Genomic DNA, 23,788 nt, shown 5'->3' on the forward strand with positions numbered 1-23,788 from the left:
AGTCTCCAGCAGTGAAGACATTGGAAGATGGTCATAAAGCTAAGATACCAGGAGAGTGGTGTCATGGAAGTCCAGAATGGAGTTTCAACCACGACAAAATTGTCTTTAATCGCACTAGAAAGTAGACTCTATAAAGCCATGGAACATGTTTGTTTCATTCACCAATGTATCCCCACTACCGAGAGGCCTGGCACATAATAGATGGTCAAAGACATTCCCTGAATATGACTAAGAAGACAAACCAACAGTATCGAATACCACAGAGTTCTGAGAAGACAAAGACTGAGAAGTGTCCGTTTTATTTAGCAACCTTGGGTGTCACTAATGATCTTGTCCAGAGTAGTTTCAGTGGAATGGTGGGGTGAAAGCAAAATGGGAGTGGCTTCGAAGAATAAATGCCAAGAATGTTTTCGTGTATTACTTTTCTACATTTTTTTTTAATTAAAGAAAAATTCTATTTTTTAAGCAGGAAAATAAAACATGGTTTATTGTTGCAGAATTTGAAAAATCAATGCTATGACTTTTAAATTGTCCAGTAATTTCCTTTGCAACTAGTAATTTTTCAAATATAGCTATAAAATAGTTTTGCTATTACCACCAAATGTTTAAATGGAGGCTGGCAAATCATTTTCTTACCTCAACAGTTAAAGGGCATTTGTGTAAAAAATTCTTAAAAGTTGATGGGAGATGAGGAAGTTGCAGCCACTGCCACAGCCCATTCTTGGATGAAACTTTGTTACGTAGGGAAGTAGGAACCCAGAGCTGCAATTACAAAGGGGCGCGGGGTGTAAGGGGATTTTGTCCATGGGCGGATCGCAAGGGCCTAGCACGATGCTGGCCACTTCCCAGGCGGTCAATAAAGCCTCGAGCTGGCTGGCAGCAGGCTCGCAGGACGCTGTCGATCACGGACAGACACAGGAAGCTCTGCCCGGTTCCCAACAGCGCAGCACCCTCCCGCTAAGCTCACCCACCTGGGCCGCGAGGGAACCCGGGGGGCCGGGAGGACGGACGCTGGCGCGCCAGAGAGCTGAGGGGTGGGTGGGGTAAGCAAAGCGCCGTCCGCTGACAAGCTTTTATCTCCAGTCTCCCGGTTCCCAGCGGAACCCTCCCGAAGCGGCTCCAGTTTCTCGCACGCCTCAGGGCGAGCCGGAAGTGACGCACCTTGTCGCGCGTGATTGGCGGAAGCAGAAATTGCTTTGCGGCCGGCACGGAAATTGCTTTCCTTTCGGCTTCCGCTCCTGGCCCATGTGAGATACAGGCTGGTGAGATGAGCTCGAGTCGGGCTGCGGAGAGGTGAGGGGTAGCGGCCGGGAAGAGGGGTCTGGGTTTCATTGCGGGTCGGGTTCCCGGGCTTTTGAGAAATGGAGGCCGCCTTTTAGCTGGCGTCGGTTGTTCCCCTCCCACGACTTCGCCATTCGTTACTATTTCCTTGATCCATCCTTTAAAGCCCTTTTAATTTAATTTAATTCGCTCCCTCCACTCCCCGGCTTTTTAGTCTCATCCCTGTTGGTCCTGATGCGGCCTGTCCCTCTCCAGCTAAGTTAACGTGTTGCACTTTCCTCATCACGTGACTCCTTTTTCTGCCGCTGCTGGGGAGCATTTCAACCCTCCGCGCAGACAGTGGCTGCGTTATAAACTCCTCTTATCTTGGAAACCTTTGCTCATTGGAGTCATCCACGACATTTTCTGTGACGTTTCATGCCTCCCGCCGGGGGAACTAAATATAATCTGTTTAGTAATGGGTACCTAGCAGAGTTTGACATATACCGTTAGATAATGGTAGACTCTATAATTTGTTTCTGGGTACCAGTCTCCTAAGTTAAGCACCTACTTTGCCGATCAAGCTCCAGCTGCTTTCTTCCAATTCCCCGTTTCCCTATTCCTGAGAACAAATGATCAAGATGTCACTTTTAAGTAAGCTTGCACCTATACAGGTATCTTCCATGTGGCGGATTTAGAAATGTTAATTGCGATATTGCCTTGCCTCAAGGGCTAGCAACAGCGTCTTCTGCCACCTTACCTAGGGTCTGACATTTTTACAGCCTACCAGAGGTCAGTGGGAAATGGAGTGCCAATCAGTCAGTGAAGAGTGTTAGATCTTTTTCATTTTCATGCAGTTCTGTATGGGTATTACTAACCAGTGCTCACCTCTTGCAGGTGATGCCTGCCTTATGCAGTCTAAATTTTATGTCTTGACAAATTTCCAAAGATGCTCACACTGCTTGGTTTGCACCTCTCCCAGGGGATAGGACTATTCTGTACTAAGAACTGAAGTTATGTTTTAGAGATCATTTCAATATAAGAAAAATTGTTTCAAGTGATAATATTTCTCTTTTATCTCCTTTAGCAGCCTTCTGGCTTTAAACCAACAGGAAGAACTAGAGGATTTGCCAAGAGAGTACCCCTTGAGCACCAGTGAAGATGAGGTGGGTGACACCCACTAAACCGCCTTCTCCAGTTTCCCTTCTGCCTCAAAATTAGGGTAGATGCCACATTTTCTGGAAAGAAAAGGGGTGACAGCATTGTTTATACTTGCTCAGGTCTCACAAATAAATTAGTTACAGGTTTCCACCAGTACCCAAATTAGAGTGTTCCTACGAAACCTTTCATAAGCTAAAATGGCATAAAGCAAAGAAGCTATTACCTTAGGACACATCTTGCTAATGGAAACACAAAATAAATCAAGATAAAGCATAGATGCTCATAGACAGTTCAAAGCTATGGCAGCTTGATGCTGAGATGCTAAGTGTAGTTTCCAGGGAAGGGGCTTGGTGGCGCCACTCTGAGTATGTGCTGCCTCTATAACAACTCACTGCAAAACAAATGCTAGACGCTATTTTCATTTTAAGGCTTTTTGTTTGTTTTTGTAAAAGCAAAAATCCTCTTCGGATTTTGTTCAGTTAGCAAAAGCAGGTACTAATGTAGGTCTTTTGTGAAAACGAAGCGGCATAAAGCAAAGCAAACTTTCAAAAAGCAGAGGATACGTGTATTTAGTGTTTCGTGTATATGATATTGTATTAAGTGCTATGGGAATTCCAAGATCGTATATAAGATACACTGTCCTCAGGTTGCTTAAGTTGAGTATATAAGACCAAAACACATGGTATTATATGATTTCCCTATTTCCCAAGTTTGGATTTCCATAGAGGGTTATTTGATTATCCGACTGAAATATACATATGCATAATTAAGCTGGGTCTCCAACAGCTGCTATAGGAATTCCAGCTCTTTATTCTCTTGACAAAACTACTTAAATTGGTTTTTTTATGTCAGTTTCTGTGTCAGATCACACTATATATTCTATACAGAAACATTATTCTCATGGCACTTTTCTTCTCAAAACAAGTTAAGACAGAGGCATGGCATTAGCTCCTGGTTACTAAGGCTCTATGTTCCTTACAATGAGGGAGTTTGGCTTATTGAAGCATTTCTTTCCATTTGAGCTGGAATGCCTGCATGCCAGACCTCATCTGATTCACCAGTTCTCCACTGACCAAAAGAATGAGAGATTTTACATGGGCCTCAGTTGCCATACTGTCTTTTCCCTCCCCTCATCATTCTGATGGTTTTTCCTTTTCTGTTTCCAGGGGGACAGTGATGGAGAAAGAAAGCATCAAAAGCTTCTGGAAGCAATCAGTTCACTTGATGGAAAGAATAGGTAACATTCCCTTCAATTTGGACAGGTTATAACTAGCTGATTCCATGAGACTTATCTGCAGCTAACATTTATTGAGTGCCTAAGACAATGAAGATACAACTGTCAGAGCATGTACTTTGGAGACTGTAGGCAAGTTTTTTATCATCTCTGCATGTCAGTTTCTTCAACTAGAAAATAAGATTTACATGTCCCAAAGTCACTCAGCTCATAAGTGACAGATCTAGTATTCAAATCCAGATATGTTTGAATTCAAGTCCAATACCTTTTTCACTATGCCTACCTTGCATTGCCTTGTGTTTTTGAGGGGCTGAGCCTACATTAAGAGATGGTTAGACTACCATGTCCAGCTTAGGAACAGATTTCCTGGTTGCTTTGTGACAAAACCTGATTCTAGAATAGAAATGAAACCGAAGCATTGTTTGAAGAGAGAAGTGGTTGTTCCCCAGCAAAATGTATCCATTCTTTCTGTATTCTGTTTTGCTTAATTTCAGGCGGAAATTGGCTGAGAGATCTGAGGCTAGTCTGAAGGTGTCAGAGTTCAATGTCAGTTCTGAAGGTAAGTTAACCAAAGGAAACTATCTGCATCGAACTTGTGGAGTTCCAAAAGCATAATGGTCACTTCCCAGCTGTTTTTGATGTGGTTAATGAATCATACCATAAATACTACCGTGCGAGGGGGTGAAGAAGGGTAGTCAGATGCTCTTGAATTTCTTCCATTTCTAGAAGAAAGCCAAAAGGCCACAGTCAAGGTCTCCCACTGAGCTTGATGAGCTACTTCTAGGATAGAGGGACGTGAATGAAGACAGCTGCCTCTCACTAGCTTAGTCATGTCCCTGGTTTCATTTTTATTTCAGTTCTCACAGTGCATTGAGTTCGGACAGGCAGATAATCTCTCCTCTCCTGCTGGAGCTCAGAGAAGTCAAGTTACCTACTCAAGGACCTTCACCTAGTACAGTGTTTCTCAAACTTTTTTCTTTATTGCTCCCCTGAGGAGCCTTTTTAGACATTTCTTTTCCTCACTTCCTCCCTCCCTCCTCGCCTACTCTGCCACCAGGAATAAGATTTTCTTAGATAAGGCTGAGGTTTGGAGGGACACAAAACTAATACAGTCAGCCCTCTGTAACTGTGGGTTCTACATCTGTGGGTTCAACCAATGTGGATTGAAATTTTAAATTTCAAAATATTCCAAAACGCAAAACTTGGGTTTATCCCGCATACCAGCAACTATTTATATCGAATTTACTTTGTATTAGGTATTATAAGTAATCTAGAGATGATTTAAAATATATGGGAAGATGTGTATGGGTTATGTGCAAATATCAATGCTATGCCATTTTATACAAAGGACTTGAGCATCCTTGGATTTCTGTATTCTTGGTGGGTCCTGGAACCAGTCCCCTGTGCATGGATGCCAAGGGATGGCTGTATCTAAGTGTTTTGTTTTGTTTTTTTTACCCCTGCCCACCGAAGAACCAGTTTTTACCCCTGGGTGGGGGAATGATATCACCCCGATTGAGAATATATGATCTAGTAAATGGCAGTGTTTTAACTTGATTTTAACGTGATAACAAGTCTAGATGCCAAATCTTTTCCACCATATTCACAACTTACGCAGCTTGAATGAGTTATGTGCTTCTAGTAACCATTGACATAACCTCCCAGAACTGGTAACGATATATTCTTGCAAGCTTATCCATTCAGCAAATACTTACTGTGCCTCTACCATATATCAGTTTCTGGGACTACAATTAGGAATAAGTCGCAACTTCATGGAGCTTACATTCTAGTTCAGGGAGACAATAAGCGAATTACAACAGGATGATGCAGTCAAGTGACTAAGTGGCTGCTTTCGGTTGGCTGGGCATGAAAAGCCTCTGAAGAGGCGAAATTTAAGCTGAGATCTGAATAACAAGAAAAGTCACCCATGCAAAGATAGGGAGCAGTATTCCAGGCGAGGGAGCAGCTAGTGCAAAGGCGCTAAGGAAGATACACGCTCAGCATGTTTGAAGAAGAGGAAGAAGGCCAGTGCGGCTGGAGCGTCCTCCGTCTGTGGATGACACGAGGTTGCAGAGACAGACAGGGACCAGAGTATAATGGGGAGCCATTGGAGGCTTTTCAGCAGGATCGTGACATGCTATGATTTACATTTTCAAAACACTCTGGCTGCTGTGTGAAGAATGAATTGAAGTGGGGCAAGACTGGAAGCAAAAAGACCAGGAGAAAAGCAAATGACTGTTTTAAATAGTTTTCTGTCTTCCACCTTCCAACACATTTGGGAATGTAGGAAGGCAGTGGCGTCACTGGCTAGTGACTGAAGTAAGAGGACTACTCCTGCTTCCCTGCACACCTGCCTGTCTGCCAGCATTTTCTACTGAGGTCTCTCCCTATGTGATGTTGAGGTTTTGCCTCACTTCTCAGTCTGACCAGAAAGTTTGTCCTTTCTACAGGATCAGGAGAAAAGCTGGTCCTTTCAGATCTGCTTGAGCCTGTTAAAACTTCATCCTCATTGGCTGCTGTGAAAAAGCAACTGAATAGAGTCAAATCGAAGAAGACTGTGGAGTTACCCCTTCACAGAGAAGAGATTGAGCGGGTGAGTCAAAGAAAATGTGGTCCATTAAGGGGGAGAAATTGAACTGACAAGGAAAAATAGCATAAGAAGAGAAGGGGGATGGCCTGAAAAATGGGAGGAAGGAAAGTTGTGGTTGCCTCACCCTGGAAAAGATTAAAACTGATCTCAGGGGAAGCGTAGTCCTGAGAAGTAAGCAAGAGCTAATCTCTAGCATCCTGATTCTTCCTTGAACTAAGAAACATGGCCTCTTAGTTTCCTGCTGGTCCTTTGAGTTTGATGCTTAATTTCGTGGCTCTTTCTTTCTGTGTGCTTTGCCTGTTTCAGATCCACAGAGAAGTGGCATTCAATAAAACCTCACAAGCCCTCTCCAAATGGGATCCCGTCGTTCAGAAGAACCGGCAAGCAGAGCAGCTGGTTTTTCCCCTGAGCAAGCAGCAGTCCGTCTTTGCTCCCATCGAACATGTGGTCAGTGGCTGGAAGGTAAGTGCAACATGAGGATAGCGCACCTTGGAAGGTGAGATTGCGCCGCGTGGACATTGCAGAGCCTGCAGTTGGTCTTGTTGGACACGTTAAGCCAAAATGGCAGCTGCAGTCATTTTAGTTGAGCGGTCAGAAAGGGAGGGGCCGGGGGAGCAAGATTCGTAGCCAGTTGCCGTAGCTCTGTCATCGCCCTTCCTCAGCTTGGATTGTCCACTACATGGTTATTTGCATGTTTTTGTGTGACCACATCTGATTGCCAATAGAGAAGGAACATAATGATGTTTTCTTTTTCACACACTGGATTTTTTAAAAAAGCTTTTAAAGCCAACATTCTGACCTTGGGACAATCAGGAACCTGGCAGCATTAATGATGCCTTAGGAGGGATATATGAGCAGCAGAACCAAAGTTTGCCTGAAAAGGAATACCATAGTAAAATATAGCAGATTGCTGATAATGACTAGAAGTTTAGCAGGTAACTCATTATGACTGAGCTGCAGAAAATAAAAAAGATACTTTAGAGCTTGGTTTCCCAAACAGTGATCTCTGGCAGATGTTTCATCTGTCTGAAGTAAAAGGACAATTGTGAGTATGGTGGTGTAAGGTTGCCAGCTCTTTTTTATTATGAGGTTATTCTTTCCACTTTAATAGTGTTGAAATAGCTTTTCTTTTACAAAATGATGGTGGTAGTAAATGATGGGGTTGGGGGTGGAACGGTAGTTATGCCATTGGCAGAATTAAAAGTTAGTAATCCTGTGTCGGTCCCTAAAGTTTCAATTTTTAGTCTGAACAACTTCAGAACAGCTAGCCTTTCTTTTCCAATACACCATTGGTTATGCAGTCTATAATGTGGTGTTCTGTCTTTAGTAGAAAAATAGTCCAAAACAGCAGTGCCCAAACCATGGATAGATGGCTTCTCCTCTGCTTTCTGTAAATCCAAAACTGGTGTCCTATGTGTCAGGAAGTTGAGATAATTAAAGATCATCAAAGTAGACATGGCTTGCCGCCCTAGCTAGAAATTGAGCAAGTCGTTGCTTATTACGGGGATAAGCTCTGCTTCGGATACTGTTGTTGAAGTCACCACCATTCTCTTTCTAGGATGCTTCCTTTTCCACATGAAAAAGAGATCAGGTTTAAAGTGTGGCTGCAGGATGGAAGGGAGACTTTAGGGGGAAAAATTTAAGAGGTAATACAATTTGCAGGATTCAAAAATAAGTATAGAAAATACATAGAGAAAAGTCTGACCCCACCCTTGTCCCCCATCTGCTCATTTTTACCTCCATACTCACCCAGAGGTCACCACTTTTTTATACGTTTTTTGTTGTCATTAACTTAAGAGTTTTATGGATATATTTATGTTTACCTCATTTTTTTAATCAAAAAAGTAGTAGTACTACTACACACTGTTCTGCACCTTGCTTTTTCCAAATGCTGGTATGATCTTAGAGATGGCAGGTCAGTGCGGAGTTGGTCATTAAAGATGAGATGGGGTGGGGTGGGGGGCGGGTTGCACTGAGAACGGCGCAGCCTCTGATCTCCAGGAACTCCCTGTGCGAGACAGAGTGGGGCCCAGATGCTGTGCACAAACCTGCCGTACCATTCATTCTAAGGTTCATCTTTGAGAAATTATACCAACATGGCACAGAGAAGTCAGGGGGTCCTTTGTGGCTGGCAGTGCCTTAGAGGGCAAAGCCCAAGGACTAGCAATATACTAGTATTTCTGGAGATTAAGAATTCAAAATGTCTGCACTTGTAGTTTTGGTCCAGCTTCCTAAAATTCCGTTTGACTCTAGCTGAGAAGAATTAAAGGGGATAATGTGTGAGAAAGCATTTGTAAACTGTAAAGTGCTAGAAATGATGTAAGGTAACTTCCCACCACTCCCTCCTTCCCTCCACTGGCAGCCGACACTAGCATTTCCCAAAGTGTTCTCCTCAAAACCTTCCTTTCTCAGTATGCCCTGGGAATGAGACTGGCTGGGGGGTTTGGTAGGGTTCCATTGCTAGAAAATGCCACATGCCCCTGCTGGAGATTGGCGGTCCACAGTGTATGCTAGACTTTTTTTTTTTTAATAAATTTATTTATTTTTATTTTTGGCTGTGTTGTGTCTTCGTTGCTGCGCACGAGCTTTCTCTAGTTGTGGCAGGCGGGGGCTACTCTTCGTTGCAGTGCACGGGCTTCTCATTGTGGTGACCTCTCATGGAGCACGGGCTCTAGGCACACAGGCTTCAGTAGTTGTGGCATGCGGGCTCGGTAGTTGTGGTTCGCGGACTCTAGAGCACGTGCTCAGTAGTTGTGGTGAGCAGGCTTAGTTGCTCTGCGGCATGTGGGATCTTCCTGGGCCAGGGCTCGAAACCGTGTCCCCTGCACGGGCAGGCAGATTCTTAACCACTGCGCCACCAGGGAAGCCCCTACGCTAGCCTTTTAAAGGCTATGAAAAGATAGTAAAGAAACCCCTATGACTTACTCCAACCCAGGTAGGACAGACTGATTTTATTAAAAATCGAACGCATTGAATTTTAAACTTTTAAAAAATGAAGTAAATCTTGTCAGCTGCTGAGGAACATGCTTTGGGAAGAGCTGGTCTCCATTCTCTCGCCTTCTTCCCCTACTGCCTTCCTGAAACTTCTCTCAGAAGGTGTTAGCAAGGGGCCTCCCAATAGCCAGATCCCAAGTCCTCTGCGTCTTCAGCCTATTTGACACTGTTAACACATCTTGTGGTTAAAACTTCTCCCTTGGCTTCTATGACGTAGTCCTGCTGTTGTTTTCTTGTCTGTTTGTTTTGGTTTTTATCTGACTCTTCTTAGTCCTTTTTATTCTTGCTCTGTAAACATGGTACAGATCACTCTCAACTCCTTCTGAGTTCCAGGCCCATGTTCCATATGACTAGCAGGCCTCACCTGGCTCTCCCCTGTGCACCTAAACTTCTCAACAACAAAGAAAGCCTGGCATTTTCCTTCCCCAGACCCTGAAACTCTGTACCACGACCTTCATGCTATAACTCAGTCAATGGCATAACTCCTCCCTTCAACTACCAGCATCCCCAGCTCATGCAGGGGGTCTAGTCCTGTAATTCTGTCTCTGTAATAACTCTCACATCCCTGGTTCCTCTCCTCATTTTCATTTGACACCTTCCATAGAACCCCTTACACAATCACCAGGATTCTCTCTCCAAAACACAAAACCGATTATCACTTTCCTGCTTAAAATCCTTCAAAAGGCTCTCCACTTACAGAATAAGACAGAAGCGCCTGGCATCTTAGCTACACTGGACAGTGCATTGTTCCCTGACATACCTTTGCTTGCCCTAGGTCTTGTGTTTTTGCTTATACTCATCTCTCCATTTGGCTTTTTCCCCCTCCTTGTAGAATTGTGCTTATGCCTCAAAGCCTAATTCAAAAAGTCTCTTCCTTCCCCAAGCCCACCCCACCTCCTAATCAGAATTAATTGTTCCTTCCTCTGTGATTACTCCTATGGACTAATATTTAACCCATTATGTTGTTAGTGGTGCATATGTCTCTTTCCTCTGAAAGGCTATGAGCTCTATGAGGACAGGAACTATCTTAATTGTGTATTCCTAGCACCCTGCACAAGTGCCTGGAATGTAGCTGCAGCCAATAAGTGTTTGTAAATTGAATTGAATCGGAGGGAGATTACAACATTGTAATATAAATCACTTTGTAGCCTGTGATTGATTACTACTGCAAATACTAAAAATGGAAGAACATGCACCTTTACTATTCAGTAGAATAGGTTTATGGTTAGATCAATAGTGCCGTGTAACGTGTGATGATGTGTGTTTATGCATTTGTCCAGATACTTGTAAGTTTTAACACTGACCGTGATGTATATGGCCGTTGAAGAAAACCACATAAAATACGTGCATGAGGTTTGAAACTGGCTCTTGCCCCGGGCTGTCTTTGTGCCTTGCCAAAGTGGACCATGACACGATCAGCCTGATTATTTTAGCCATCCTCACAATATCAGTCAAGCAGCAAATGGGGTCTTTTGTTGACATGTAAAGTCACTGGTTCACAGTCCGTCCATTCGTTTCATCCGCATAGGCACCACCTAGTATGCAAAGTTAACTGGCAACTGAGGAGTTGGAGCCAAAGTTAGAAACTGATGAGAGTTAAATTTGAACTGTCAGGAAGCAGGCTAATTACCTGAAGGTCTTATTATTAAAGGCAGTTTATTTTTTTGTGCTCATCTTAAGACCTAACCTCCCCTTTTCTCTAGAAATATTCTTAAAAGGAGGCTGATATGGATCTGAGGTCCCTAACTTTATGTTAAGAGTATTGTGCTTCAAATATACATAACAATACAGGGACCGTTTTGTTTTGCAACTCTTAAGACTGACAATTTGGTACTGCTGTTCCTCTGTCCTGCCAGCATTGACCTTAAGGGCATCCTGCTTTGATTCTTAAGAGAATGGTATTGTTTTACATATATTGGTAATCTGAACACAGAGTGATCCCCCCCCACCCCGGTAATATTAGAGAGTAGCCTCAGAGTCCCCTTGCTGAAGTTGTCTTAAATCAGAAGAAAAGTTAAGGCTTTATCTACACAGCTGAACAGCGAGCCTGGAACCCCCTTCTCTTGCTGTAACAGTCAATCCTATCCAGTTCGTGATTCCAATTATAGTGTCATAGAGTAGATGGCCATAGGATTGTAAAGAGGGAGACTCTAGGAGCATGATTTAAGACTTAGAGTGTTCTGTTACCTCCTTAAGGCAAGAACTCCCCTGGAGCAGGAGATTTTTAATCTCCTCCATAAGAACAAGCAGCCAGTGACAGACCCTTTACTGACTCCCATGGAAAAGGCTTCTCTCAAAGCCATGAGCCTGGAAGAGGTAAGTGTGCTAGGCCCTTTGATCCACCCAGGCATGCTCTGTTTCTCCCAGCATTTGCCATCAAGCCCAGGGGTCACTGTAAATGTCATTCGTTACAGGTGAAGATGCGCCGAGCAGAGCTTCAAAGGGCCCGGGCCCTGCAGTCCTACTATGAGGCCAGGGCTCGAAGAGAGAAGAAAATCAAAAGCAAAAAGTAAGGAGGCCCCTGTGTACCGGCCTTGGGTTCCATGGAAGAAAGTGACGAAGAATCACAAGTCCTTAGGAGAGAACCTTGCCCATGGCGGCTGGGGTCATGTAGGAGAGGTCCCAAAGAGTAGTGACTAGCCTCTTTCTCTCTCAAACCAACCTCAGAGAGTTTTGCCTCCTTCAGTAGTACCTGCTCCTGTGGCTTTGGCTTTCCATCTTGGTTTTGCTAAAAAGAGGACTGTTCAGTTACTTTCTCTCCCTTCCAGGGCATCACAGAGTGGTTCTGCCGAATGAGCTCTTGAGTTCTACAGCTGTGGAGGCCAGTAAGGGCTTCCTTCCTGCCTTTTTGCCTCTTTAGATCCTATTCTGCTCTTCCCTTGCATTCTAGAAGCAGAGGGGACTCTTTGCTCTGCAGAGGTCTGCCCCTGGGGTCTGCAGGGACTGAGTCCCGCAGGGCCTCGCAGGTCTCGAGCCAGCTCCGTGCAGTCAGCTAGCTCTGTGATGTCTGTTCCATTCCCCCACATAGGGAAACCCCTTGTGTGGCGGGGCACTCGTGTGCGGCACCAGTGGTTCAGCTAAATCTCTTCCCCCGCACCTCTCTCATCCTATAGGTATCACAAACTTCTGAAGAAAGGAAAGGCCAAGCAAGCCCTAAAAGAGTTCGAGAAGCTGCGGAAGGTCAATCCTGCTGCAGCATTGGAAGAACTGGAAAAACTCGAAAAGGCCAGAATGATGGTGAGGCTGCCTCTGGCCCCCAACCCTTGAACCAGCTTTCCCCGGAAAGCAATAAGGATCTCACTCTGCCCTTTCTTTCCAGGAGCGAATGAGCCTTAAGCACCAGAACAGTGGGAAATGGGCAAAGTCAAAGGCAATTATGGCCAAATATGACCTGGAGGTAAGAGACCATCAGGGTGAGAGAAGAGATGGAATTGGAGGAAAGAAAGGAAAATCCATAAGGATGCTAGCAGAAGCAGAGTTGGGAAAGAGCCATGAGGATGCTTGGAAAACCAGGAATCTAAAAAGGCATCAGAAAATCTCTAAGGCAGAGAGGAAAATGACCAGGAACAAGGTGGAAAGGGAGAGATGAAAGGGAAACAGCATTGAAGGCAAGTCCAGTTAAAGGGGAGAGGAGTTGTGGGGGTTTTTTTGGTTTTTTTTTTTCAAACCTTGTTTCACATGTTAATTTCTTGAGGACAAAGAATTTGTCTTCCGTTTTATTCCATAACTGTTAACACAGTGGTGTATGTGCAGTTTGAACAGTAGGTGCCAGTAAGAAATACTTAAGTCAAATTGAGAGGAGGCAGCTCTAAGAAATGGACCGGGAAAGGTGTGACTGTGGTCACTAATGACAAGGTGCTCGTGCCGTGACCCTCTCCTCCAGGCTCGCCAGGCTATGCAGGAACAATTGGCCAGGAACAAAGAGCTGATGCAGAAGATCCAGGTGGCCTCCGAGAGTGCGGAAGAGGAGGGAGTTGCGGAGGAAGAGGGTGAACCCTTTGTCCCTGACGTGGTGAATGAGGTGCAGGTGAAGGCAAGCGGACCGAACCCCTGGATGTTCAGGAATCACTCCAGTGACACAAAAGAGGCTGAGGTCCAGGGGGACCCTGAAGAACTTGCCGAGCCTGCAGCCCAGGAGGCTCCTGAAAGTGAGGAAGAAGGACCAGTGGTGGCGGAAGAAATTCTTTTGAAAGAATTTGAGGAAAGGCGATCACTTAGACAAAAGTCTGGGCTCAAGCAGATCGCCAAGCCGGTGGGCAGTCAAGAAACAAAAGGTGAGCAGTGCCTAGTGCTGGTGCTCTTGACCGACTTAGAGGAAAACTGGGTCCACCCACCTGTGTCACACAGTGATTAGGCTCCAGGTACTTTCAAGAGAGTGCCCTGGGTCCCTGAAGAGAAAATAGGTTTGTAATGACCATTTTCCTTCAAAGGCATTTAATAAGCAGGCATCTGCATGGCTCCAGAGTGTGTGTCCAGTCTTCAGAAAGACAGAAGTACACCATCCTTGAAGGAAGGGCAGGAGTTAACATCACTGGTACCCACAAGCCAGCGAGAAATGCATGTGGTGGGCTGGCAAATCGGAAAGTCGTTCACACCCACAGACACAGAGGTGTATTTTGAGACATTATGAAATGTCTTCAAATCATCACTGCAGTTTTCTGTCCGTAATGCTGGTTGATATGTTGATATGGGGTGTGATTTTCTTGATAGGAATGAATGACTCCACAAGGTACCGGGTAAATTAGAATTGTTACGCCATGCTCAGACTCGATTTGCATGTTATATATTAATTAGCAGCCTTAGCACCCTTGAGGCAGGTCAGAGTTCCCATTCTGGGGACAAAGCAGGGCGTTATAAAGCCTGCTTAGGAAACTAACTGCCTTCAGAAATCACCTGAATCTGGACAGATTCTTGGGTCCGATTATATTTCCTAGAGGAATAATGAATGCATTTACACGACAGCAAGAATCTTTTTCAGTGGCCAAAAAAAAAAAAGTTTTTTTTTAGAGCTGTCACTTAGAATGTATTGGAGGACCTTTACTTAGGGTTTTCAGCTAAAGACTTCTGGGATTAATAATTGCAAGCATTTGCTTCCGAGAGGATTGTAGAAAGCAGCGCCTCAGGCCGAGATGGTTCCTCCCAAGCCCCCTCAAAAGCTGCCCATCTAGTGAAATGTGTAGAACAGTTGGTTGTGGAATGAAAGGTGGATTTGGATTTCCTTGGATGATAAATAGAATGATCCCAAACCTTTGGGGAAATAGTATCCTAAAATAGTGGGAAGGCATGGACCGCAAACAAAATGAGCAAGGAAAGTTGGTCCTTGAAAATAAACATGCATGTCCTCAGGCCAGATCTAAGTAGCTTCTTCCAGTGGCTTCAAGCCAGGGCTAGAGAGCAGGATGAACTTGGGAATGGAGGCAACTTGAGTCAACGCAAAGGACAGTTTAGAAGCATGTCACGGCTGTGTTTCCCTCGGGGCTCTCAGAGACTAGCAGTATTTGCTCAGATGATGCTCGTGGCGGGAAGGTGCGAGCTACTTGACTCTGCCACAGAAGATTGTGAAATGCTGCTTTAAGATAAAACAATGCTGGCTACAGTTTTTACAAGTAGGAAATTACAGTGTAAATTACAAATTGGAAATCACAATTTTTTAGCAATTACAAATAATAAATGACAATGAAGTTGAATTTAGAGGCCACTTGCTAAAACAGCTCTTTTAATACAAATTTGGAATTTGGGGCGATCTTCCCAAGCACAGTTTACTCTACGGGAAATTAAGCCACAGCTCCAGTTATACAGTGAGTCATTGGCAAAGCTGGGAATAGGACCCGGACATCTGCTTCCCAACATTCTGCTTTTAACTCCTAAACTCCATTGTCCGCGACTTGACAGGTAATGATTAGTGAACTCGCCGGGAGATCCAGCGAATGGCATCTTCTCTTACCCATTTGTCCTCGTTAGCATGTCTCCTATGGTGCCCAGCGCCCAGTGAGAGGTCAGTAGACGCTTGTTGACAAGGCAGCTCCCACCCTACTTTTCTGACAGCTTTCATTTCTTCCCCCAGATCCTAGCAGCCAGGGGGTGCTGTCTGAATTGAGGGCACTGTCTCAGAAACTCAACAGGGAGAACCATCAGTCCAGGAAGCAAGAATTGAATTCAACGAGGACAGTCCTGGCGGTCCAGAGAGAGGAACCTGCCGGGGAGGAAGAGGAGCCTCTGTTGCTGCAGAGGCCGGAGAGAGCACGGACTCTGGACGAACTGGAGGAGCTGGGCAAAGAAGGATGTTTTCAAAACAAGGAGCTTCCCAGAGCTGCGGTAGAAGGGCAGCAGTGGGAGAGGAACCCAAGTAATCATCTTGGTGTCCCCAAGGAGAAGAAAAGGAAGGAGCAAATGATTGATCTCCAGAACCTCCTGACCACAAAATCTCCTTCCATGAAGTCCTTGGCAGTTCCCACGACAGAGGAGTTGGTGAGCAGAGCCAGGGTCGTGGGCCATTGCGGGAGATCAGAGCTGGTGTGGAAAGTGTCCTTCCTGCGCGAGGAATAGAATCAGTGAAGTTTTGTGCTGGGGGCACATGGCGGCAGTTAAGAGGTCTGGAATAGTATGGGCCCAGCTGGTCCCAGTGACAGTTGAGTAGATGGAAATTTGTGAGTGCCGCTGAGACTCCCTCACCTTAAATTCTGAGCCACCGAATCCTTCCTGGGGTGACTCTAAAGCCCTCAGAGGAAAGAGGGAGTCACTCAAAGCTCTGACCAGATGCCAGGCAGGACAACTCAAAGGTGAGTCAGTGAGCTGTTGACAATGTTTTGCTCTACTCAGTGGGATCTCGAATGATCCGGGGGGCTCCCCGATTAAGTCACTGAAACTGCTCAAGTGAGGAGCCCTGGTGCCTGTCTTTTCAGAGATATAAGCTGGAGGACTCCCACATTCTGGCCAGGCCCACTTGGAGCTCCCCCTCCTAACACAGGCCGTTCCTTCCTCTACCCTGCAGTTTCTTTATTGAAAGTTTAAAATTGTGTCATATGATAATGAGCTAGGGATTAGAGAGAAGATTGGAGCTTGCTTGGCTGCCGATGGGTTTGTAGTGCAAGACCATCATTGTTCTGCACTTCCCCCTAGGGGGCGCTAAAATGTCACAACCCAGCAGTCGAGCGGTCTTGCCACGAACCTCGGCTCAGGAGGCAAGCTGTAGCTGTTGTTCGTTTCTTCCCAGGAAGATGAAGAAGAGAGAGATCAAAGGCAGATGATAAAGGAAGCTTTTGCTGGGGATGATGTCATCAGAGACTTCTTGAAAGAGAAGAGGGAAGCTGTGGCGGCCAGTAAGCCGAAAGACGTGGACCTGACTCTGCCTGGCTGGGGCGAGTGGGGTGGTGTGGGCCTGAAGCCCAGTGCCAAGAAGAGACGCCGGTAAGAACAGGGGAGAAAGCCTGTCAGAAGGGCACCAGGTTCTCCCACTTCACCTTCATGCGTCCTCTCTGCCCTTTTGACTAAGTCCTTAATGCTCTTAGTCAGACGTCCTGCTGTTCTGCTTTCCAGGTTTCTCATTAAAGCCCCTGAGGGTCCTCCAAGGAAAGACGAGAATTTGCCAAATGTGATTCTCAGTGAGAAGCGGAACATCCATGCAGCGGCTCATCAGGTGAGGGATAGAGAGCTCTTTAGCAGCGTCCTCTTTGCTGCCTGGCTCTCCTGCTTGGGAGGAGTGTTCTGGTGCCCTGTGGTCAAGAGGGATGTGTTATCTTGGCCACAGAATCGGATCTATTTTTGTTTTCACTGGCTCTGAGATGAATAATTCCAAATTGACTCTGCTGTTTTAATTACTGGCTGGGAAAGTTAAAACTTAAAGGATAATCTTTGCAGCAATGGTGAGGCCCCCAAATCTGCATTTTCAGCTAGTACCCCCAGATAATGCTGATGCAAATGGGCCTCACCAAACTAAGAATTGCTGTTCTGCAGGCTTGTGTCTATAGTCCAGGTAATGTTCAGAGGCTATAGGTTTAAGCTGCATCTTAAGAAAAATGAGGACCAACCGGTACTTGTTCAGGACAGTGAAAAGGTTTAAAATTGTGTCATGTGATAATGAGCTAGGGATGTTTACCCAAGAGAGGAGCAGATTTGAGCATGATCATGGTCTTCAAGTATATTGAAGGCTGTCGTGTGGAAGTCACATAAAGTAGAAGTTAGAGGAAAGGCAGAGTTCAAGGAAAAACTTTCTGCCGGTCGAAAGAGAGAAGGGGTTGCTCTGGGGTTGTGAGCATGTGTAAAAGGGACTTGGGAATGAGATTGGACTCGGTGACCTTTATGTTCCCTTCAGTTCTGAAAGTCTGTGGCCCTGTGATCTGTCCCCAGCCGGTTTAATATTGAAATGAGTTGTATTTTTCCTTCTGAAGTGGGGGAGGGCTATTTAATAGGTACAGAAGAGAGGAGAAAATATCGTTTCAGTAATACTCTGTTGATCTTATTTTGCTGCATAAATTGAATTGTAATCCCAATTGAGGATATATAACCAGAAAAATAGGCAATGAACAAGCAGTTATGGGATAAGAGGGAGAGAAAAGGGGTGCTTCACCGGGCCCGGATTCTAGGTGAAGGGCAGAGTACAGACCTCAATAAAGATCACCCTTCCCTTCCAGGAATCTTAACTATTTGTTTTTTAATACAGTCACAGTAAATTGACAAATAACTTTCCAAGAAGCTCCCTTGATTTTCCTCATCTTTTTAATAAGCTATATACACTTCAGGTCCCAGCATGCAATAGAATAAAGCACTTTGAGCCAAAGGGGGAAAAACCTCCCAAGACTGAATATTTTGTGCAGGTGTTTTTTTCTGTTCTTTTGCTCTGGGTGACATGCACAGATCTAGCTATCAACCCCACTAAGACCCTCCCTTAACCTAAAGAATCTGTGTCCTTCACCACCACCAGGACTGCCCGGCGGTACTCAGCTTCTCTTGAGTGTTCCATTGAGTATCTCTAGAGACTACTGATTGTAACTTACCCGTTTTTCTGCTTACGTCTTTTTGCTCCTCTTTGGCCATCGGGGAGGTGTTTAAAGATTATTTATATGTCTGAAGGTAGCGCTTTGGTGGAGTGGAGAAGAATCCTGGGCAAGGAAATGAGACTTGGGAAGAGCATGAAGCTAAGTGTAATAGCCTGGTAGAGTTCAGGATTCAGGAATAAATCTTTGGGTTCCGTAAAACATCAATCCTGTGAATCAGGGGGAGGAAAGGAAGGGATTAAGAGCATGAAGAAGGTAGGAGAGTCACAGAGATACACCAATACTCAGATGTGTCTTGCAGTCACAATGTTGTATAGGGAGACCCACTGGGGGCCAGCAACCCGCAGCTCCTGTAGTGTTCCTATAGCTGCAGGGGCCTTGTTCGGATGGTTTTTCAATCCCTAGATTGTTGTGTAAGCCTGGGGGAAGGGAGGTTCTAATCCAAATTAGGCCCCTCTACTCCCATATGCCATCAAGCAGATTGGCACTCCTAAGGTTGGATGGGGGCATGGGGATACCTTAGCCTCTCAGAAGCTTCACTCACTGCAGCCATTGTGTAGAACTGTGGCCTATGTGCTAAAACTACCTGACCAGGTGCCATTAGAGTTTACAGGCCTGGCTCACGCCACGTCTCTCTGCCTTCCTTTCTAGGTGCGGATGCTTCCATATCCATTCACACACCATCAGCAATTTGAAAGGACCATTCAGACCCCTATAGGATCTACATGGAACACCCAGAGGGCCTTCCAAAAGCTGACTATGCCCAAGGTTGTCACCAAGCCAGGCCATATCATTAAGCCTATAAAAGCAGAGGATGTGGGCTACCGGTCTTCCTCAAGGTCGGACCTCTCTGTCGTACAGAGAAATCCAAAACGACTCTCCATACGTCACAAAAAACAGCTGAAGAAAAACTCTGTAGACTGAGTTGCTGGAGTAGTGACACCTTGGTGCCCGGAACTGGGAGCCCTGACTGCTCCCCCATTGGCCCGGTTTTACTCCGAGCTGCAGGATCAGTTCCAAAACTGGCTTAGCACACCGCGGGTGTAGTTAAGCCACATTTTAGAAATAAAGGCGTTTTTTAAATCTATTTAACTGGAGTGTGTTCTGTGTTGTTTCCCATTTCCTTCAAGTCAGACAAGACACCTTTGGATGCTCCCCATTGCATTTCTCCAGTCGCACTTGTCAGGGGACCGTATTTTCTTACCAAGGACTATGTTGTCCTAAATTGGACTGGAGGGAAGTTACCCTAGCCTACGACCTTAAATCCATCACATCGGATATAACCATAAACAACCAGTTTAAAGAGTCAGGGATAGTAATTAAATACTGTATATTCTTAACCTCTGAACCTAGCAGCAGTATGCACAAATCATTCAATTGGATTCTGCTCGGGGCTGGTCCTAGGATGGTGCTGAAGCTGGGTTCAGCTTTAAGTCTAACCACTATGGTTTTCTTTTCATGTGTGAGCCTCCCGGCTTACACAGGTTGCTGTCTAGAGTAGTTAGCACTTTTACCCTTACTTTACAGATGAGGTAGATGAGCTTTCAGAAGTAAAGCTCTATTCCCTTTACTTCCTAATGCAGGGCCAACTCCTCACCATTGTTTATAGTTTATTCAAGCATTACTTTGCTACATGGCAGTTTACGTCAGCTTCTCGGCTCTGAGGAACCTGCCTTTCTCTGGATGACAATATGTATCGAAAGGGCCCCTGCAGCCAAGATTCCTCACAAGGAATTGGAGAAACCCCTCCATTGATTCCGAAAGGACATAGCCACTACTGCACTTCACCTCCTGCCTTGGAGATGGGTCCCCCCAGCCTTTTTAGACCAAGATGGGGGTTAATTTTTGTGTGTCACAGAACCCTCTGAGAATTTGAAGTTATGAACCCTCCCCAGAAAAATGCACAAACGCCTACACCATTTTACATACAGTTTCAGGAGCTTTGCAGACATTTGGAATCCCTGGGCCAAAAGTTCTGCCACTCCACGAATATTCTTTTGCAATGCCCCCCACCAATATGGCCCTCTTTTCTGAGTCCATCACTCTCCAGATCAGTTCCCAAGTGTTTCCACCTCAAAGGTAACTAGTCCCAATGCCTTTATTTTAGAGGCTTAAGATTTCAGTTAGTGACTATGCAGTGGGACCCCAGACTAACTCCGAAGCCAAAAGCCACGCCATAAATGTCTATAAAATTCCCAGTGGCAGCTGTCGGCCCGGACTACCATTGCTCATCCTCTCAAGAACCTGCCCTGTGCTGGGAAGGGAACTGAATATGTTGATAGTGTTCAGAGCTCAAGGGGTATTTTTAAGTTATCCATTGGTTTGAGATTATCCGCGATCCACTTGCTGGTTGTCACTTTAAGTCAGTAGCCAGTGAGGGGGAATGGTGGACCTCTGCCCACTCCTGCCTCCCTTGAAGAGACCATAACCTTCTCTTTCACTCTTTTGAGCACAAAGCTGCCACCTCCGTCCCACCCCCCCCCCCAAATCGAAGCACCCAATCAAGTGCCCCCTGTAAACGGCCAATCCCCGTCTACTTTCTCGGGACCCTCTTCAGCTCCGTGTGCTCCCCGCGGCCCAGGAGTGATGCAAACGACCCCATCCTTCAAAGGGGAGGGCAGGCGCTGGAACGTGCTATAAACGGCGCCCACTCCCAGCCTTCCAAGCCCCCAAACGGATTCGATTGTTGTTTCGTGGGGCTTTTTTTTTTTCTTTTCTTCCTCCGAACCTCCGAAGTGTTCTCCCTTCCCATTGGCCGGAGCTGCCCCTTGACGCCACCCTGGCCTTGCTCGCTGATTGGTCCATTCTGGATGTGCCCAAGCCTTTTTCCCAGGGTGTGGCCCCCCCGCCCCCAACAGGGTTCTGACCCCTGGCTCCTCCCTTCCCCCCCAGCCCCCCTCTCTGTTCCGAATGGTACCGCCCTGGCTCGGCTCCCCCTCGGCCCAGGCCCCTGCCCTTAGGGCCCCCGGACGGGGCGGGGCACGCTGGGGACGGGCAGAGGGCGGTGGTGGCGCCTTCCTGCCGAGCCCGAGGCCGCCCCCGCCACCCTTCTGCAGCCCTCGTAGGTCCCACTTTCCCCTGGGCAGTCTTCGTCCTGCCTTGGTAGCCCCGTCCCGTCTGTGCGGCCCCCACCGTGGTCTTTCGGTCATCCCGAACGGCAGCGTTAAATCCCTGCCCTCAGCGCTCCACACACGCCCATCCACCTCCACCCTCGGGTTCTTGCAGTACTCCCTCTCCCCGCGTCTGCTCACCCTTCCCCTCCCGAGCCCGCCGAAGCCCCGGCCCGCCTTCCTCGCGGACTGTCCATCCCCAGGATCCCCCTCCCTGTGTGTGGCCCTTCCTCCCAGCGGCCTCCCCTTCGCGGCTTCCCCTCCCCTTCGTGGCCAGCGTGGTGGAGCACTCCCGGCCCACCCCCCTTTCTCCGTACCCCCGCGCTCCCTTCTTATGTTGTCCCTTCACGTCCCTCTCTAAGTCCCTCCCACACCAGCCCCCCCACGCCGTACACACATACCCCTCCCTCCGAGGCGTCCCCCAGCGCCCCTCCCCTACCCCCGCTTGTCTACGCCCCTCCCACCCACCCCGTCCTTTTGTCTCCTCTTTGGTCTCTAAGTCCCCCGCCCCTCCCTCACTCCCGCCCTCGCTCCCCGCGAGCACGCTCTTATCTTCCCCAGGTCCTGGCGCCCCGCCCCCTGGCCGCGCCCCGCTGGCCCCCTCCCTCCCGCGGCCCCATCTCCGCCCTCGGCGCTCCGCCCTCCCCCCCCGCGGCTCCGGGCCCGCCAGCCCGGCCGACCTCCCTGGTTCCCGGCTCGCTCCTCCCGCCGCCGCCGCCGCAGCCGCCGCCGCTGCTCCCCGACCCACCCTTCCCGGGTCGGCGGCTCGCTCTCCCGCGCAGTACCCCCGCACAGACACACACGCACTCCCACCCGCCTCGCCCGCTCGCCCGCTCAGGCCCTGCGGCGGCCTGGCCCCGCGAGGCGCGCAGCCTGCCCTCGGGGGAGCCTCGGCGTCCCCCGGCCACCGGCACCTCGTGGGCGGGCGCACGGCCCGGGAGCGCGAACCCGGGCCGGGTCGCCCCCTCCCCCAGCCTGGCCCTCGGCGGCCGCCCGGGACTCAGGCGCCCGTCGGAAGTGATTGGGGGACGGGCGGGCCACGGCGCCTCCCGCAACCCGGGCCTGGCCGGCGCGCCCTGGGGACATGCTGCGACCCTACCGCACGGGATGACTTTACCCAGAGCTTCCTCCAGGCTCCCGCCCCAAACCTGTGCCACCAGCGCGCAGTGCGTAGCAGGGACTAGCGGCTAGCGGGATGGGGTGGGAGGGGGACTGTCCCGAAAATACCCTGAGGAACCTGAGCTGCGGACCGTGAGGCCCAGAGAGGTGAGGGCCAGTGACACGCCCCGGCCACCCAAGGAGAAAGGGCGATCCCACGCGGATCGCCTCGGCCCCCGCCTCCCAGTCCCGGGCTGCCCACCTCCAGGGCGCAGAGCTACGTTGCCTCTGGCCCTTTGTATCCACCCCACGCCCGTGGAGGACTGGAATTAAACCTCAATCCGGGGTGGCAGGCGCGGCTCAAGTGAACAGAAAACCCAGCCACAGGTCAATGGGCACTTTTTTTAAAAACAAAGTCTGTTCGGTGATGCCCAAATTGACCGCGTTTCCTCGCCTGAACCTCTTCCCCCAAGCCCTCACTCAGTCTTACCTATTTACCCACCAGACTGGAAGCTCTTTGAAGGGGGCCCTGTTTGTCTCTGTGGCTCCCTCAATGGATCCCTTGTGATTGGCGGACAAGTGGATTTATTTGTTAACTGCCCGCCTTTGGGATCTGTGTCATTATCGTGTGACTTAAGGTTGTAAACTCGGGAGGGCCAGGACCGGGTCGGGATTACTAGCTCGTGCCAGGCACAGCATGATGCCCAAAGGGATGGGCCGTCAATGTTTTTTGAGTCTGATGTAGCTAATTATGCAGGAGGCAGATGCCTACCTCCTCCTGGTCCTCAGAACTCCCAGTTCCAGAGCTGGATGTCCTGAGTAAGGAAGAAAATAAGGAGCTGCCTTAGTTCATTCCCAGTCCCAGGCCGACTTCATAGGGCCAGATCCGGCTGCACTCATCAGAACACACTGGGTGATGTGACTTTCCAGTACTGGGAATGGGTTTGCAGGGAGCCATAAACTCCCCACTTTAACTCCCATCAGTTTGCAACTGGAGCTGGGAGGAAGGAAGTAGCCAGTTTTTTTCTCCCTGTAAAGCAAACTGTCCCATATAAGGATCAAACCTGAAGCTCCTCATCCACTTACCCCAAGGTCAAGCTGAACCCCACTGTGTCAGAGTAAGGAGGCTACAAACAAACTGGACCCGATCAACAGCAGTCAACCCCAGGGAAAGAGGGACAGTGGAAGTGCTCCTTCCTCCCATTTATGGATGCAAGATTGATACTGTACTTTGCAGCGGTTTATTTGTAACCTGGTCACTTTAGAGTCAGTCCAGCTCCCTGCCCAACTCACACCCCCACCCCCAGTCGGACAGGTCCTCTCTGTCCTTCCTCAGCCCTACACTGTC

At 47.8% G+C, this 23,788-nt stretch overlaps 1 protein-coding gene across 2 annotated transcripts; it reads left to right on the plus strand.

Moving 5' to 3' along the window:
* Positions 1-1,146: 1,146 nt before the first annotated feature.
* Positions 1,147-19,319, plus strand: UTP14A (UTP14A small subunit processome component). 2 transcript variants are annotated; one of them, XM_082446112.1, is made up of 15 exons: positions 1,147-1,293; positions 2,348-2,426; positions 3,588-3,658; positions 4,150-4,214; positions 6,106-6,248; positions 6,552-6,707; positions 11,436-11,555; positions 11,654-11,748; positions 12,353-12,476; positions 12,559-12,636; positions 13,123-13,513; positions 15,304-15,707; positions 16,453-16,646; positions 16,776-16,875; positions 18,884-19,319. In XM_082446112.1, exons 1-15 carry the CDS (start codon positions 1,268-1,270, stop codon positions 19,154-19,156), a joined length of 2,319 nt encoding a protein of 772 aa, XP_082302238.1. In that variant the 5' UTR covers positions 1,147-1,267; the 3' UTR covers positions 19,157-19,319. The 2 variants fall into 2 exon arrangements, with proteins under 2 accessions (XP_082302238.1, XP_082302239.1); XM_082446113.1 differs by having other exon boundaries at positions 1,216-1,293; positions 2,351-2,426.
* The last annotated feature ends 4,469 nt before the right edge of the window (positions 19,320-23,788 follow it).

Source organism: Balaenoptera physalus, assembly GCF_965194825.1.
Source record: "Balaenoptera physalus genome assembly, chromosome: X".
Classification (NCBI taxonomy): Eukaryota; Metazoa; Chordata; class Mammalia; order Artiodactyla; family Balaenopteridae; genus Balaenoptera; species Balaenoptera physalus.

Bases quoted from the DNA above. Each gene is read 5' to 3' on its own strand.
- UTP14A (XM_082446112.1), top strand. From the start codon at position 1,268: ATGAGCTCGAGTCGGGCTGCGGAGAG. The intron at 3,659-4,149 runs GTAACATTCCCT...GCTTAATTTCAG, and splicing joins TCACTTGATGGAAAGAATAG to GCGGAAATTGGCTGAGAGAT. The intron at 6,708-11,435 runs GTAAGTGCAACA...TACCTCCTTAAG, and splicing joins ATGTGGTCAGTGGCTGGAAG to GCAAGAACTCCCCTGGAGCA.